General features: G+C 45.1%; 1 protein-coding gene across 2 annotated transcripts in view; it reads right to left on the reverse strand.

Annotated features, from left to right (window-relative positions):
* TMEM178B (transmembrane protein 178B) overlaps positions 1–18,666 on the reverse strand; it is a 272,947-nt gene that overhangs the window by 213,726 nt on the left and 40,555 nt on the right. For both annotated transcript variants that reach the window (XM_083462082.1, XM_083462083.1), the window contains one exon: positions 8,527–8,640. In XM_083462082.1, coding sequence (XP_083318208.1) covers positions 8,527–8,640 — 114 coding nt within the window. The remainder of the gene's footprint in view (positions 1–8,526; positions 8,641–18,666) is intronic.

Raw genomic sequence — 18,666 nt, forward strand, 5'->3', positions numbered from 1 at the left:
TTGATTTGGTTTGATTTGTAATAATTTGGAAAATTAATAAAAAATAATTTGAAAGGGTAAAAAGAACCAATAGAATTTTCTGCACCCAGTACACTGGAGGTAGACTGGAGCCTTCATGGATTAACATGGCGAGTGGCTGAAATCCCACTGGCACCTAGCTTTGCAGCACGCCCAGCTACCGTGTGTGTGTGCGCGTGTGTGTGTTTTAAAAGGTGTGAATCATAGGATTAAAGGGTTGGAAGGGGTCTTGAGGGTCATCTAGTTCAACCAGCTGCAATGCAGGAATCTCAACTAAAGCATCCATGACAGATGACCATCCAACTTCTGCTTAGAAACCTCCAAGGAGGTGGAAGGAGTTCTGGGGTATAACCCCTGGGCCACCCCTCAAACAAGTCCAATTGCATACAATATTGCCTTATATCAGGCCAGTCTATTTGTCCATCTAACCCAGTACTGTCTACCCTGACTGGCAGGAGCTCTCAAGAATCTCTTGCAGAGGCATTCCCCACCATTAAGCTACCTAAACCTTTGAACTGGAGCTGTTGGGACTCAATTCTGGGGACACCCTGCAGGCAAAAGCATGTACATATCTGCGCCTGAGCTCCAGTCCCACTCCTTTGACATACCAGAAATATCTGCGCATTTTGCAAGTTGCACGGACTCCGCGAAGCAGGGAATTGTACATCAGACCTAGTATAAGCACTCTGGGCTGTAGAGATCCCAGGTTTAATTCAGCCACACCCTCTATCCAGAACAAAGGAAGGCTCAATTGTATTCAGGCCCTGGGAATCTTTAGGAAGTCCTGATCAACCTGCCCTGGTGGTAGAAGCAGTTCTGCTTACCTATCTGGGGGTAGGTAGGATGTGCACTAGAGGCCCCCTCTCCCTCCTCTCACTGCCATCAGCAACATGTTAGCAGGCCAAAGCAAGCTCTGTTGCTGCAGAGGTGACAGGAACAATTTGATTCCTATCTCATCTTCAGCTGAACCAATCTCCGCCTCGCTTGGGGAAAGAAAGCAATCAGGATGGCAATTCAGAGAAGAGCTACGACACTGGCCGAAGGAGCCGAGATGTTTTGAGAGAGAAGGGGTGTTTGTGATAAGCAAGAGCCGAGAGGTGATGAAATGCCCATTGCTGTTCCTCCCACCAGCACTTTCCCTGCATAACCATGAATTCAGGATAGAAACATCAAGAATACCTTCAAGAAATGGACCATAAGGCTTTGATTTCCATGCCACACAGCCAGGATAATTGGAGGAACTCACTCTATGGCTTCTCCTCATCCCAGATTTATCCCACATTCTAGGAGAGGAAATACTGGCATGGGGTGGTGACTTCAGGTGACTGATGGGTGGGAGGTTTCATCTCCAGTCAAAGAATATGACCTTTGGCTGGAAAAGGTTCCTGACTCCTGGTTTAAGAGAAGCAAGACTTTAATAAAGTAACCACCACTTCCAATTGCCACAGTTGAGACCCTACCTGCCCGCAGACTGTCTCGCCGGAGTGGTACATGCTCTAGTTATCTCCCGCTTGGACTGCTGCAATGCACACTCTACATGGGGCCACCTTTGAAGGTGACCAGGAAACTACAACTAATCCAGAATGTGGCAGCTAGATTGGTGACTGGGAGTAGCACCCGAGACCATATAGCAGCAGTCCTGAAAGACCTACAATGGCTCCCAGTATGTTTCCAAGCACAATTCAAAGTGTTGGTGCTGACCTTTAAAGCCCTAAATGGCTCCACCCCCATCGTTCAGCTGAGGTCCAGCTCCGAGGGCCAGTGTGGTGTAGAGGTTAAGAGCGGTAGTCACGTAATCTGGGGAACCGGGTTCGCGTCTCCGCTCCTCCACATGCAGCTGCTGGGTGACCTTGGGCCAGTCACACTTCTTTGAAGTCTCTCAGCCCCACTCACCTCACAGAGTGTTTGTTGTGGGGGAGGAAGGGAAAGGAGAATGTTAGCCGCTTTGAGACTCCTGAAGGGGAGTGAAAGGCGGGATATCAAATCCAAACTCTTCTTCTTCTTCTTCTTCTTCTTCTTCTTCTTCTTCTTCTTCTTCTTCTTCTTCTGGTGGTGGTTCCCTCACTGCAAGAAGTGAGGTTACAGGGAACCAGGCAACTATCTGACCTTTAGAAGACATCTGAAGGCAGTCCTGTTTAGGGAAGTTTTTAATGTTTGATGTTTTACCGTGTTTTTCATATTCTGCTGGGAGCTGGCAGGGTGGGGAAACCCAGCCGGATGGGCAGGGTATAAATAATAATATGTTGTTGTTGTTAACTATGGATAGTTTCAGGATAGTTTCAGGATAGACTAAGCCAACCCACCACTTTTCCATGAGAGGCCCATGAGAGGCTACTAGCCATGATGATTGTTCTTCCTGCATATGGTGCCTCTGAATATTAGTTGCTTGGGATCATAGGTGGGAAGAGTGCTAATGCACTCAAGTCCTGCATGAAAGTTTACCAAAGGCATCTACTCAGCCATTATGGGAACAGGACGCAGGACTAAACGGGCAACTGGTCTGAACAAGCATGCTTAACTTATGTCCATATGTACCCATCACATTTTTCATTGCTGCCTGCTCCCATTGGGAAATGCAAAGATACAAACACAGGCATCATATAACAAACCAACATTTCTATCTCTCTCTTTCTCTCTCTCTCTCACACACACCCATCTTCTCTGCTGCCTTGGGCTGTTCTTCCTCACTCCTTCAGCCACGTTCATTCCCCATCCCATCATCAAAGCTTAAGGCATTTTGAGCCTGCCCTGCGAGGAGCAGGTTTGGGACATGGAGATTCGGAAATGGAGATTTGGCACCCCACTGTGCTTGGCTGTGTGTTTGCTTTTTGAAAAAAAAAATGTCAGGTACTGTACTTGTGAAGAATTCAGAAATAACAACGGGGGGTGGGGGGAAGGGGTGTTTACAGGTTTTTTTTTGCCAAACGTGGCTTTTCTTTCCAACACTGTTTAGCTGCACTGTAATTATCATTTAGGGGGGAAATTATATGGCAGTAAGGGCTAAAGTAGTGAACAATATACTGATTATTTACAGCAGTGGGAGGGTTGGTGGGGTGGAAGCACTCACCTGACCTCCCAGCAGCTGGGCCATTGCTGTTTACTGGGAGGGGGAGGGCATGGCAAGAAGAACAGTGTAGTGCAAACAGAGCCAGCAGGAGTGCTGGATTGGCTCCACTGACGCATTTGCAGGAAACCAAATTCACCCGCCCCTCCGCTTCCTAGTAAGCAGCAGCAAATCACCTGCCAGGAGGTCAGGGAAGGACCTCCAGCCCCCCACGACATCTGCTGCTGATTATTTGTTAATGTAAGCACCTGGTAGGCAAGGCTTGCCAGCACATCTTTTTAATAAGACTAAAAAGAGACAGGATACATTTCAGTTTCGTTTTGCAAAGTGTTGGTCCTCCTTTGCTGTGAGCTGCAGAATCAGATCCAGCTATTTCATGATTCTCACCAGCCAGGAGGCTGCCAGTCCTTGTTTGGGGAGAAAGAAACCAGGAGTGCTGGTTCACATGTAACACTAAGCCAGCCGTGTGCTCTTTCCAACCATCAGACAGAGTGCAGACGGATGCAGGAGAGGAGCAAAGAGGGGACTTCTGAGCAGCCTGCGCCAATGTGATGCTCATTTGTATTAAACTGTGGTTTAATGTTACTTGCAAGCCAACTCACTGAGACGTTCTTCTGAGAAAACATGCTTAGGATCATTGTAGTGGGAAAATGCAGCCTATATCATGCTGCATGGCTGTACAGTGGTACCTCGGGTTACATACGCTTCAGGTTACAGACTCTGCTAACCCAGAAATAGTGCTTCAGGTTAAGAACTTTGCTTCAGGATGAGAACAGAAATCGTGCTCAGGCAGCAGCGGGAGGCCCCATTAGCTAAAGTGTTGCTTCAGGTTAAGAACAGTTTCAGGTTAAGTACGGACCTCTGGAACGAATTAAGTACTTAACCTGAGGTACCACTGTAATCCTATGCATGTTCAGGCTATGTACACATTACTAGCTTAAAATAGTGTTTTTACTGTTTTTCAAGTTGAATTTGCATAGTGTTGTATGGTGTTTGCATGGTTTGGTTTTCTCATCCCTGCAATGACTCCCAGCTCTGCACCCCACCCACCGCTCTATTGCAGACACATCACAGAGTTGAAATAACGTCTCCTTATCACTTCTAGGTTCTCCTTTGAAACATACACACACACACACACACAGAGAGAGAGAGAGAGAGAGAGAGAGAGAGAGAGAGAGAGAGAGAGTGCTTCCCACCATTGTCACTTTTTGAAAAGCAATCTATAATTTATTCTGGCTCTCAGTGGCTGGCGCAATAGATGCACGCTTGCACAGAGAAGGAGAGGAGTGTGGTTAGTAAGAAAAGTGTGGAGAAAGGAGAGGGGGCTGCTAGTGTGTTCTGGGCTCTGAATTGCTCAGACTATCTTGATTCTTTACCTCTTTGCTGCACTCTCAGCTCCCTTTCCCCTCCATGGCTCCCACCTGGAGACAGTTCACAGCTTTATTTCTCTCAGTGATGGCACTTTAAATAATCAAAGTGAGTGTGAAGAACAGGTCCTTCTCGCTTGCAGAGACTGATAAGCAGAGATGAGCATGGATCTCTCTCTCTCTCTCTCTCTCTCTCTCTCTCTCTCTCTCTCTCTCCTCTTCTCTATCTATCTATCTATTTCTCCATGCAATATTCTGCCCTTGGGAGGAAAGGAGGAGTTAACTTTTTCTTATTTTTCATTAGTTACATCCAAGTTGGCTTTAAACTGACAGGGCAGGGAACAAGTGCGGTGCAAAGAGTACACCAATGGTATGCATCCAACCTACTTGTGAGATTTTCAGCAGAAGCAGGGGGAGGATACTTTTGCAATGCAAATTGTGATATCTACATCTCATTGAATATTTGATTCACTTTACATATTTCTCTGCTTTTAAAATTATCTGCTTCAGTCAGCGATCTACTGAACACCGAAACAACAACAACAGCCAACAAATGCCTGTCTGCCCTCTTGTCTCCTTGCATTGATAACTCCAGGAACTAATGTGCTTCCTTAACTCGACCCATCAGAGTTACTACAGGGAGTTCACAGACATGCGCACATATCACATATTGAAAGCATTATATAGGGATGGCAGGAGGAAGCCAGCTAGACAATGCCCACATAATCACAGCCCACTACCAGCCATGTATTAGATGGGCTTGTGAAAGGGTCCTCAATGCATAGCTTGCCCAGATGTCGGGGTCTTTTACACAAGGTTGAATTCTAATTGGGCCACAATCCCCCCTCACATGGATACATTCCTATACATGTTGTGCCCTTTGCTAAGGATACTGACTATACAACTAGATGGCAAGTGGGACTTGCCAATACAATCCCTCCCCTGTGTTTTTAGTGTATGACTGCAGCTCCGCACCTGGGAAAAGTTTTCATCTTGAAGCAAGCCTACAAAAGTGTGCTTCACTCTAAGCTTTAGAGAAGCAACTCCTGATTAGCCTGGAATGAGGAAGACCATACAGACCAGCTTTCTGAAACCTGGTGCCCTCCAATTGTTTTTATTCCCATCAGCCCCAACCAGCATGGCCAATACTCGGGGATGGTGGGAGTTGTATCCAAACCACATGGAGGGCCGCAAGGTGAGGAAGACTGGTATCTACATATACCTTAACGAGGATGAGGAATCTGTGGTCCTCCAGAGATGGTTGGACTACATCTCCCATCATCCCTGACCATCAGCCATGATGGTAGGGAATGATGAAAGTTAGGGTCCCAGCAACATCTGGAAGAGTTCTTATTCCTGATACAGAATAGGTTTCCTGCAATGATTTCATTTGTTTATGAAAACTTTCTCCAGGCTCTATTGTGTCCCTGTGAGAGGGAGAAGGACTCTCCTCCCTGAAAGAGAGGGGAGTGGTTGTGGGCGGGAGCTCGAGCGCTGCCCAGCAGGGGGCATGGCCCCCTGCCTCCAGCTCACCTGGCTGGCGCTCACACACCCCCCCCCGGTGGCCACCCAACCAGGTGCCGCGGAGGGGGCGTGTTCAGCAGCCTTTTGCTGCAGTGCCAGCCAGCCCCTGGCCTCATTCCTCATCGTCGTCCCGTCGCGAGTCACCCACCCTCCACTCGCTTTTAGTTAGGGCTTAGGTCATTGGCCTTGCTATGGACCTTAGGTTGGTCACCCTGGTTGCCCGGGGGGCCTGGTAGGAGTTTTTCCATTTGGCATTAGGCTTTTGGGTTTTTTCGCCTACCTCGTAGCAATCGTCACAACTTTTGTGGTATTGGTGGGTAGGTTAGGCATTGGAATAATGTGTTGTGGTGTGTCGAAGTGCTAGGTGTGGCCATCGCCTATGCCTTCAATTTTTAGGGGTATTCCGTTAAAGGAATCTGGGGGTCGTGTATTCTGTCCGATGCCTGCTTGGCGGGAGGCCATGGCACGACCCTCGGTGACAGCAGGGGTGAGCCTATAGTTGGATTAGCATCAACAGGCTCCACCTACTGGTGAATAAACCCACTTGTTTCGATCCAATGCCTAAGCCAATACCTTTTCATTGCCGTAATCAATAAAGTTGTGGCCTTTTCTAGCCCATCAACCTTATATCACGTGTCCTTGTGTCTTCATTTCACTTTGCGGGGGTCGGGTCCTCGAACCACAAAGCACCAGCTAAAAACAACACAGAGCACTTATTTCCTCAATAAGCAGGTGACAGTACCTTCAGCTTTTGTGTGTGCACTTCCACAGTGACTTCTTGCTCTTACAAGGATGGCCTGGCAGTGGCTTCTTGCATCTATTCAATCCTACTGGGACTTTGCATCAGTAGCCTTGCTTTTCAAAAACTGCTTTCTGATACTGTGCCACCATGGAGCCATGAGAAAACAGGCTTCTTGACTCTGACATGAAATGCCCTCCTCTCATTCCCCACCCCGAGTGCCACAAGGGGGAGAAAGTAATCTCTAATGGCAGCCATGTATCTCAAGGCGACGCTTTCCCTGTCATGGTCACTAGCTTCAGAGGTTGTTTGATGCCCATTGGCTGTAGCGGAGATCAGATAGGCTTCTGGTGGCCTTCTTTGCACTGCCCCAGGCAAGGAAATGGGAAGAGCTAGCTTGAGTAGCAGGGTGGGGAAGACTTAAGAGGAAAGGCCTTTGGCTTGATGAGCATTGGATGGAGCAACCAAGATGATACTCCTGCTCAGGATGTCAATTATGAACTAGGAACGGATGAATCTGTCAATTTAGGCTTTTCTCAGGTTCTCACATTGACAGTTCACCCCACTTGTGCAGCAGCCGGGGATTTATTTCTTTTAAATCTACATGAAAATCCATACAGATTTCTGTGCATATTTCTCTTAATATATAAAAAAATGTATGCAATTTGCCCTAATCTATGCATTTTGTCAAGCAATTTCCCCATTAATATTAATTACCGGTATATTGGATTTATTGTTGTTTGTTGTTGTTGCTTATATACCACCTTTCATTCTGAAGATGTCCAAGATGGCGAACAACATAATTACAAGAACAGGACTGGACACAATATTTTAAAACTTTTTTTTTAAGCAGCACAGTATAATATTACAGCACAATAATAATGTTGTTAGGACCCAGGGCAAAGAAATCATGATCCAAAAGCGCAGGCAGGATGCGAGGGGAATGGGGGGGTTGCACATTTTTGAATGCATATTACTATTATTATTATTATTATTTATTTGATTTTGCAAAGTTAAAAACACTTTACACTTTCCCCCTGGTTACATGCATTGTTGAATGTATTTGGAAAAGTGTGTCATAGCAGCTGGAGAAGAGCACATTTCAAGTAATAGCTGTGTTTTGGTTTGTGTATTGGATCAGGAAGTGCAAATCAGACAAGCACTTATCAAAATGCAAACCCTATTTATTTATCCCCATCCTGAGTATGAGCAGCCATATCCAAACACAACTCATAATTGGAAGGTCCCTGCCTGGGAGCTCTCAGAAAGCAGTGGGGGCAAAGATAGGATCCAATATCCAATCCTTGCTACTTGGCAACTTCTGCTGAATAACCAGGGTCAAAGGGACTGTTCACAAGTTGGAATTTCAACCTGCTCCCCCCCCCAAAAAAAGGCCCTAAACCCCACAACCCTATTCAACATGAGCTCAGTAACATATAGCAACTTGAGCAAATTAATGGCTATGCACATAGCTCTGACGGTTCTCTTTTATACAATAGGCTTTAAATTCCACTGTCTGCAATAGCATCAGTATCACAAACGCAACTGTTAGCATGCTGAAGTTCTGATTGAATTAGACATCCCAGCACTGGATCTGTTCATAACTTCCAAATGTAATTCAATAGCCACCAGCGCACGGTTATGCTGTGTCACCAACCATATTCCTTCCCGCTGCAGCATCCCCAGCACAGGCAAGCAAACAACAGAGTAGCAAGAAGCCCAACTTATTGTCCCTTTCACCCCCTTGCAGATGGGAAGCAATACCTGCTGGCTACCCAGAAACGCTGAGAAAAGGAAGGAGACCAGAGACTTACGCAAGGCATGCCACTCATCCTGGCGGATGGTCTTCGTAATGTTGTAGGTGAGGTTCTTGGGAATTGTTGCTGAGGAGTAGTGGTACTTGATGTATGAACACTGGTCAATTGCTCCTGGGAAAGGCAAGAAGAAGGCAATGTTTGTTATGCAAGAAGAGAGACTTATTCCATTCCAGCAGCATTGCACAATTCAGCATGAGAGACCCACACCTAGAAGATGTGGGACACCGGCAGGAGGATTGCTTAACATCAACAAGCCTAGAGAAACAGTCAGGATGTCGCAGGAAGCCTCGTTCACTATTGTCCTGGAACCACTGTGAGCCCAGTTAATACACTGAAAAGTGGAGAGGGCGGACTAGTGGGAAAGTGTGTGAACACCCTGAAAGTACATTGGGATAATGTGCGAATGCTCATCATTGTGTAACCTCCCCGCAAACCAAGGTTCAGTAAATACCAGATATAATCTAAACTCCATCCATGGGTGTAGTCAAGATTTATTTTAGAGGGGCAGGCTTTGTTAGAGGGGCAGAAGTGAGATATCTGCAATGCAATTGGTCAGTTAGTTAAGTATTTCTATTTATTTACTTGATTTAGGCTGCCCCTCCACGCACACCCCTGGCTACGCCTGTGACTCCATCTGATCTTTGTTCACGGAAATCAGGATAGTCAACAAACAGGTTGTCTGGAGAAGCTCATACTGCAATAGTACAATGGTATTTTTTGCCACGGCTTTCTCATAGTGAATCCTGAACATTGTAGTTTCCAGATCCCTCGACATCCTGGTCAAGCTCCTCTGAACACAGCCCAACTTGTCAATGCCCTTCTTAAAAGATGGTGCTGAACAATGCGCTCCAGAGGCAGCCCTTAACCAGGGCAGACTAGAGTAGAACTGCTTCTTTAATCTGGACACAATTCTGTTACGATATTTGGAATCCAACAGGCTAGGTCTTTTCTACCACTTTGCCTTTATCAAATGAGCCTTTTGAGCCACGTTAGGTCATTAAACTGCACTTGGCATGAACACACCACAAAAGTGGAGGGTGACTAAATCATTATGCAACCAAATTGCTAGTTACAACAGAGGCGGGTTTGCATCTTCCCAAGTTACCGGAGGTGTTCCATTGTTTGCTTTCCTTCCATGTTTCTAACATTCTGCCTTTGACAGCAATTAGATTAGACAAAGCCAAATATTATAGGGGGGAAAGCAAAATATTTACATATGTACACGTCTGCCCTGACAGCGTGATGGGCTCCAGCGTGTGCCTTCGCCATCTGGGCACCAAATGCACACCCAGAATGAAAGTTTCCAACTAAGAACCATATTTAAAAAAAGAAAGCCATTGTGATCCTTTTTAAAGTCCCCCATTGCCTCCTTCTGTGCATTTTTTTAAAAGATGGCTACGCCAGCCTGAAAGACACAAAACCTAACCTTCCATCTTGCTTACTTCTGTTACAGGTATGGGATGAAGGTTTTGGCACAAAGCTGTAAAAGGCTTATTGGTCTGGAATTAAACTTTACACTATTATATACCTGCCCAGCGTAAGCTCTCCTCTAGAGAGCCAGCAAAGTGTACAAACCCACAGATGCAGAAAAAGAAGAGGAAAAGAAGACATGAGTGATGGCAAGTGATCTTATTCATAGCTACCTCCACCTGCCTGCCTTCATGCTGACAATCAGTCTAGGGCATAGCACTGACTGCCAGCTTCCTCCTCTTAAATCTCAGTGTTACTTTTGCAGAACTCAACAAGGGGGAGGAGTCAAAACTAGAATCAGTTGGCTCTGCCTGCAATTGGCTCTGGCTCCAGCTACTGTTGACCTTCCTGCCTTCTTCCCTTCTGATTCCAAGGGGCACCCACTATCAATGGTGCAGTGGAAATCAAAGCATTTGTTCACAGTGTAAACTACACATGGCATTCTTCGGGTGCATTCACAAAGCCTCCTGTTGCTGCCATAATCGCCTCCAAAACAGTCTTCCCTTTCATGTGTTCAGACAGAGCTATTCATAGCGGATAATAAATTCAGTTGCTATTCTTTGTTCTTTTACAAATGCACCATTTGAGCTGAACTGATGAAAATTTAAAATACGAGCAAATTTCAGCCTGCAGCTTGTTTCGGGAGGCGTATCACCACATCTTGTGCTTTTGCCCACATTTGTTTTCAGTGAGAAGGTGGTTGTAATCTCTTGTAGTTTTGCTTCATTTCCTGGAGTGGTAAGTTTCAACTGGAACGTACAGGCTGGTGGTATCAACCAACTTTTACTCAGGGCAGACCCCTTGACATCAATGGACCTAGCTTAGTCGTGCTCATTCATTCCAGTGGGCCTGTTCTGAATAAAACTTAGCTGAATACCACCCAAGTCAGATCCGTTCCCAAGTTTGAAAGGCAGTGTCTCCATCTATTCCTTTGCCTGTGAAAGGACAACTGTGAGCTCATCATTCTATTGTAGTAATTCAGTGCTTAGGTGCCTTTAGAGCTGGGATATTTATCATTCCCTCCAGCTGCTACATTTATCCAGCTGCATACATCTGGTGCAATGTTACTCGTAATCCTCTTGCTAAAATTTAACCCTCTGTGGGTCCTGATATAGTGAGATGGCTGCTGCTCGTAGTGGGTTAGGATCTGGCTAGGGCTTGAGTGTCAAGGTTAGCAAGGCAAAGCTTAGAATAACAATTGTCTGAAGGGTAGTGATTGTTGGAAGGTCATGATCAAGGGTGCCAGCTTGAATAAAATATTGGGGGGCTTGGGTAAGCCTCTGCCCGTATAATCAATCACAAGACACGGTACATGCATCCCATTTGACTGTCAATGCTTAGCATCTTGGGGGGGGGGGGGCAGCCCCCTCAAATATTTTTATGGGGAAGGCAAAGGAACCTTGGCCCCTAGAAGTTGGCTCCTGATAGTTAAGGAGGCTGAAAGCTGTTAGGAGACCCCTATTTCCCTACAATTCCCACAGGTCCCTAGGAAAAGGGGTTGATTGTTAACCTTACTGAGAATTGTCACTCAATGAAGGAAACAGAGGTATCCTAACAACTCTCAGCCCCCTTAACAAACTGCACTTTCCAGGATTCCTTGGGGAGGTTACAAAACAGCTACAAAATAATTCTCAAAGTAGCATGCAGCCTCCACTACTGTTCAAGCTGCTGGAAGTCAGGCGTAGCCAGGGCACACTGGGGTCTCTGGAAAGTGAGTGATGCTCATGGATTGGGAGCACAGTGGAGCAGGAGGAAGGAGAGAGAGAATGTGTATCCAGCTCACTAACCCTACTTTCGGGGGAAAGTAGAAATCAAAGATGTGTCTACAAATGAACTGTAGGGACCCAAGGCAGCCTGATTGCCCATGAAGTCTGAAGATGACATATTGGTGCATCTTCTCACCCCTGACCTGGGGAGTGTGGAGTGTGCCTTAAAATTATTCCTTGGGACAATCCTGACCCTTCACTTTGCCTCCTTAACCCTGATGCACAACCCTTGGCCAGATCCTGCCATACCACCAGCACTGGTCACCTCACTATATCAGACCCTTCAATGTAGGGTTGAGGTTCAAACAGAGGATTATGAGTAAGGTTGCACCAGATGCGCATAGCTGGGTAATTGTAGCAGCTGGTGGGAAAGATAAATATTCCAGATCTGAAGGCACCCAAGCACTGAATCACCACTAGAGAATGATGAGCTCACAGTTGCTCTTCCACAGCCAAAGGACAACACAGAGGTCCAAAGGACATTTATGAAACACACACAGCCTGGCTGTTAACCTTTCTCCAGGCCAGGGCACAGTGGCAGAGAGGAGTTACAAGCTCCTTGTCCTTTGTTCAGTCTCCTTGTCTTATCTGTTTTTCATGGGTTATGAAGTTTAAAAGGCTGAACATTCTTTATTCCTGCTTGTTTGGAGACAGAAATTAAATGATCAATAAAGAGTCACTGAGACATCAATTATTGGTAAAGATGCTTGATGATCTAGGAGCTCCTTAAATAAGCTTTTATTTCAGGGAAGAAGCCCTACATGGATCATTGTGCTGTCCAATAAGGTGGAAAAGGAGAAGTGTAAGTAGGCACAGGACTCTCCCCAACAATATGAACAATGAGTCAGAAAGTCACCTGGTCTCTGGACCAAATCTCATCTTAGCTATGTATTAGCTAGATGACTTTCAACAAACCATACTCTCAGGTCTCCTGCTTGTAACAAAGCCAGTCTGGCACAATGGTTAGGATGCCCCACTAAGACTGGGGAGACCCAGGTTCAAATCCCCACAAGTTCAGGAATCTCACTGCATAATCTTGAGCCAGTTGCACTCTCACAAGCCCAACCTACCATACAGGGCTGATGTGAGGATAAAATGGGGAGGAGGAGAGCCTGGTACACCACTTTGTTCTTTTTGAAGGAAAGGTGGGATATAAATGTAATTAATAATATTACACGCATGTCAAATGTATGCTGTCAACTTATGAGCTTTGGCAACAACATCATTGCATTGCCAGGGAAAATGGGTGGGGACAGGCAAGCCGATGCTTTTATAAGCATTTGAGAAACTTGGACTTTCACAAGAACACTGTTCCAAAGCCACAACCTTATTGGATCGGGGTGAATGAATGCTGATGTCTTTATTGTAGAATGTGCATTATCAAACTAGGCAATTAGGAATGCATCCCAAGCTTCTAATTGTCAGGTATCGTGGTGGCTGCGATCTGTAAACCAATTCAGCTGCAATACTTAAATTTAAGTCCACTTAGCCACATTGCCTTAATAGGCTAAACAAAAAAAAGCCCAACAACTTTAATCGGAGAAATAATAGCAGTTCTTTATATATCACTATTTGAGTGTTCAAAGAAAGTCACATAAATTGTCACAGTCGCATTCTTAGCCAGTGCACCAGCAGCCTATCCTACTCCGTGCATGCTTGGGGTTCACAGGGGAAATGAAAGCAAGAAACAGGTCAGGCAAAAGTTCAGGGTCAGGTCCTCTAAGTACGTCAGGATCCTGGTCAGCTCCTAAGTCTGCTCTCAGTGGCCCTGCAGGCTTAGTTTTGGAGTATGCTGTCTCAACAAGACTATCTGGGACCTTATGTAAGCCGGCAAAACCTATGCTGCTATTAGTGAGGACCTGGGGGGGGGGGTTGATGAACCCCTCACACACAGCAGAGCAGACCATATTCTTCTGTATCTTCCTCATGGTGCAGCAAGGGATTTAGGAGTCCTGACACAGATTGGGTAGGTTGGTGGATCTGACCACCTTAGTTGTCCATTTTACATTGCACGTGTAGGCACAGCACTTCTGATTTGCTTGAACTTCTTATCTGGAGATGTTTTAGAAGTATTCCAAGCCATTCATAATAAACCCAGACCCGTTAGAGAACCAGGATGAGCCACTGAGGGTGCCATCCATTTGCCAATTAAATGAATTTAGGGTGGGTTTCCTGTTCTCTCCACCACTAGTCAAACTCTGTAGTGGGTAAGATGAACCTGTGGTTCTCTAGGTGCTGTTGGGCTCGAACTCCATCAACCCCAGCCAGCATGGCCAATGGTGAGGGCCACATTCCCTTGTGGGCAACCTTTTCAGGGGCCACGTGCCAGTGGTGGGTGGGGCCAGAAGCAAAAGTGAATGGCACAACAAGTGTAAATTTTTACCTTTGGACAGTAGCCTAGTTTCTGCATACAGACTCACATATCTTTCTTTAGTCTCCCTCCAGCCAAGCAAGAGACTATGCAGAGTAATCAAGCACATTCCACCCAGGCAAACTCAAAGAAGGTGTAAAGTGAGGTAGGTGAGGGGTGTATCCTAGAGAGAGAGAGGGTATGGCTGGAGAGGAACTTAACATCTATAACATCTAACTATAACATCTCAGCACTGCTCCGAGAACTACAACTATGAAATTTAAGCCTAGCTGCAAGAGCAATACTGTTCAAAGACATATTGAGTCAGAGGGCTCCCAGCTAGCTACTGATTGGCCCCTGTCCTCATCATACCACAGTTCTAGCCATGCATGTGTGAGCTGAATGTTGCTGTTCAAATCTTGAATAGCCTAAAGGACCACATTGTGGAAACCTTGCTGAAGCTCAAGAAGGTTTGGACTTGTCAGTGCCTGGAAAAGAACCCACTCCTGAACCTTACTTATATTGCCTTGAGATACACAATGGAAGGAATGAACCATGTGGTTCATTCTTTGGTTGCTTGGTATGGGCTGTTGCACACATTACACAGCAACAAATGCAGAATTGCCATGAAGATTATCTTCAAAAGGGACCTGTAGCCAGTCCAAATCCTTTGGATTCCTCCATCTGCAACGTGGGGGTGAGGGACAATAATACCTCCTTGCCTTGCAAGATTGTTGTAATAATCACAAAATACATGCAGCAAGGTTTGAGCACTTGAAAGTGCTATCCAATAATGATAATGATGCTTTAGCTATACAGCTAAAAAATGTACTGCGTAAAGTGGTCATAAGATCAGAAGTCCCAGGGGAGTCCTAATATGACTCCAATGAGCTCAACATTTTTGATAAAAGTTCCAAGAGGGACATGTCAATTTAGTGGAATAACCCAGTACTTAAAAAGCATCCTCCCCCCCCCCTTAAAGTCAAACACATAGAAAAGCATCTTCACTCTTTCCCAGTTCCCTGGGGCTTGGCAATGGATAGCTCTGTGAAAACAGCTGTGATGGAAATAACAGTGGAGAAAGCCAATGAGTGATGCTCCTGCTGAAATCTCAAATAGCAACATTCAGGCTGAATACTAAAACTTCCAAGCAAGCTGCCTTTTCCCTCCACTGACATCCAAATAGCAGCCTCCTTTCTCTAGGGTAGCCCCAGGATACATGTTTTGCTTCTCTTTACTCAGACATACAAACACGCCACCCTGATACAATGTATTATGCCCCTCTTCCCCCTTTCTCCCCATACTATCTCAGAGAGGGAAAGGCTTCAGACACGACTGTGATAGTGCATAAATAAATCCTATGGCAGGCTGATCGCCCTAACATAAAATGGAACCTAGGCAAAAAAAAGTGAGGCATTAGCTACCCCTTCCAGTTTGGTGTCACCTGCGAATTTGATGAGCATCCCCTCAATTCCTTCATCCAAGTTGTTTATAAAGATGTTGAACAACAACGAGCCCAAGACTGATCCCTGTAGCACTTCACTTGTCACTTTTTTCAGGATGTCAAGGAACCATTAGTAAGCACTCTTTGGGTTTGGTCAGTCAACCAGCTACAAATCTGCCTCATCCAGCCCTCATTTTTCCAGCTTTTCCACCAGAATATCATGGGGAACTTTGTCCAAAGTCTTGCTGAAATCAAGATACACTATGTCCACAACATTCCCTTCATCCACCAAGCTTGTAACTCTATCAAAAAAAAACAACAAAAAAAACAATGAAATGTGATTCTTCTGGCATGACTTGTTTTTGAGAAACCCATGCTGGGTTTTTTCTAAGTGATCACAGACTGACTGTTGAATTTTCTGTTCTAGGACCTTTCCTGGTATCGATATCAAGCTCACTGGTCAGAATTTACCTGGGACTTCTTTTTTCCTCTTTTTGAAGATGGGGACCTCCACCCACTTCCAGTCTTCAGGGACTTCACCTGTTCTCCAAGAATTCTCAAAGATTATAGGCAGAGGCTCTGATATTACATCCGCAAGCTCTGCCTTCCTCAAAGGAATAAAGTCGTAGTGGGCAGCAAAAGGGAGGCAGAGGGAGGCTGGCAAAGCACTAGAAAGGCAAGGAGAGCCAATTCATGGGAACGAAGGAAACAGTAAGAAAACGGGAAAATAAGAGAGAGCAAATGAAACACAAAAAGAGTGTCTCAGAGTAAGTGTTATTGGTTCATACAAAAGGCAAGTAGATGATGTCTAAAATGTTCATTTGGGTTTTTATTTGTATTTGTATTGCTTTGTTTATTTCTTATTGCATTTTATTGAATTGAATTTTGAATTTTGTACATATTTCTTTTTTAAAAAATAAAAAACACTTAGCATCTAGCACAGCATCACCATTACAATAAGCAGAAAAATCATTAAATTTTCCAAACAAGACCCTTAGCTATATTCAAGTAGCCCCGTGAGGGTGGTGGTGGGGTGTCGGAACCACTGCTCCACACTTTCTGTATTGTATACTGATTACAATGACATTGTAATTGCTGTTTTTTTAATAATGCGAAGCATCCTCCCTGCAACTGAAAACCCTGATAATGCAGAAGTCCCATTTGCATGGAGAATTCTTACCTGCTGCTGTTGTTTTGTAATTCCTATCAATGTGTTTTGATTTATAAGCCACATAGAGGTCATTTTTTTTAATTAAGGAAAAACAATATCCAAAAATGCCCAGTATGTAAGTAATTCTTGAACAGGGCTTTGGAGCAGATATGATGAAGATTTAAAACAACAACAACAGCCCACTAGTATTGTACTTTAGAATGATAACAGTACTTCATGCTATCACAGTAATCTTCACAACAACTCTGTACTGTAGACTAATATTCAACTCCCCATTGGGGGGGCTGCAGCAGAGAAACTGTGACTTATCTCAGTCTGCTTAATGGCTAAAGCAAAAACTGAACTGAGCACATTCTAATTTGTCACATAGGGTGTGTGTTTTTTTTACCTCTGTGCAATCCTAGCTCTTGATGTTTATAATGGCATATACAGGAGGAGGAGTAATCTGAGTACTGAAAGTGGGCAAAGGATTGCTGTCTAGGTTTTTGTTGCACAGTTGTTGAAATACTCAAAAGTACTGAACATCCAACATGATGCTTGAACAAACCTTTGAAATCCTTTGCGTAATTTTACCAATATCTTCACCCTGAGCAAAGCCTACAGTTTGCAAATTCAGCTCTTTTAATAAAAGACGGTCTTGTGTATAACGCACAGGAAGGCATAAAGACCGAGGGGCTCATAGACAAAGTTATTTAACACTGGAGAGAACTAAATATATATATATGCTTAAGTAAGGTCTGTCTATAAAGGGGCATTTTTTTAAAAAAAAAGTATATGTGTGTTAGTTACATATTTTTATTCCCACCCCCAAAACCTTTGATATAATGGCATAATCGGTGGAGAACCCCTCTGGCACAAGCCTTATTAACATGGCTGGGAGTTGAACAAGAAATTATCTCCCCAGGAGGAGCTTTCAGAGAGCGTGAGCCTGCAGGTCAGCTCTTCATAATTTATTAGATTAAAAAGAAGAAACCTCAGCAATATGAAACCCCAATGAGTTTCTAATAGCTGTTCCAATACGAATGAGTGAGCAAACAGCACAGGAAGGGAAGGCAGAGAGGGTGATCCCTTGATACTCCGTAACAAGCAGAAAGAAATGTCCGGGATAGATTCTTCCTGTCTTTGAGCAGAGGGGGAAAGGGGGATAAGTAGGCAGTGATAAACTCTCCAAGAGCTGGGAATATTGTCAGTACTGTTATTGTGCTGTACTGTACTACAATACTGTAATGGTTAGACTTGGACTAGGGCCTAGGAGTAAGGTAAAGGTAAAGGGACCCCTGACCATTAGGTCCAGTCGTGGCTGACTCTGGGGTTGCAGCGCTCATCTCGCTTTATTGGCCGAGGGAGCCGGCGTACAGCTTCCAGGTCATGTGGCCAGCATGACTAAGCCGTTTCTGGTGAACCAGGGCAGCACACGGAAATGCCGTTTACCTTCCCGCTGGAGCGGTACCTATTTATCTACTTGCACTTTGACGTGCTTTCAAACTGCTAGGTTGGCAGGAGCTGGGACCGAGCAATGGGAGCTCACCCCGTTGCGGGGATTCAAACCGCCGACCTTCTGATTGGCAAGTCCTAGGCTCTGTGGTTTAACCCACAGCGCCACCCACATCCCTAAGGGCCTAGGAGACCAGAGTTCAAATCCCCACTCGGCTATGGAGCTCAGTGGGTGATCTTAAATCAATCATGGTCTCTCAGCCTAACCTACACCGCAGGGTTGTTGTGTGGGTAAAATGGGGAAGGGAGAATCATGTACACTACCTTGACCTCCTTGGAGGAAAGGTAGGATTTGGATGTAATAAATAAATATTTCATGTTAAGTGATGGTTTTCAAGGTAAAAAGAAAATGTGGGCAGAATGTTTGCCTAAAGTTTCCAAACTTCTGAGATTAGGCCAAGCCTGATTTGGCACCACCAGCTTTCTATATTCTATTCTGGTG

The sequence above is a fragment of the Podarcis liolepis genome (assembly GCF_965112155.1).
Source record: "Podarcis liolepis genome assembly, chromosome: 10".
Lineage (NCBI taxonomy): Eukaryota > Metazoa > Chordata > Lepidosauria > Squamata > Lacertidae > Podarcis > Podarcis liolepis.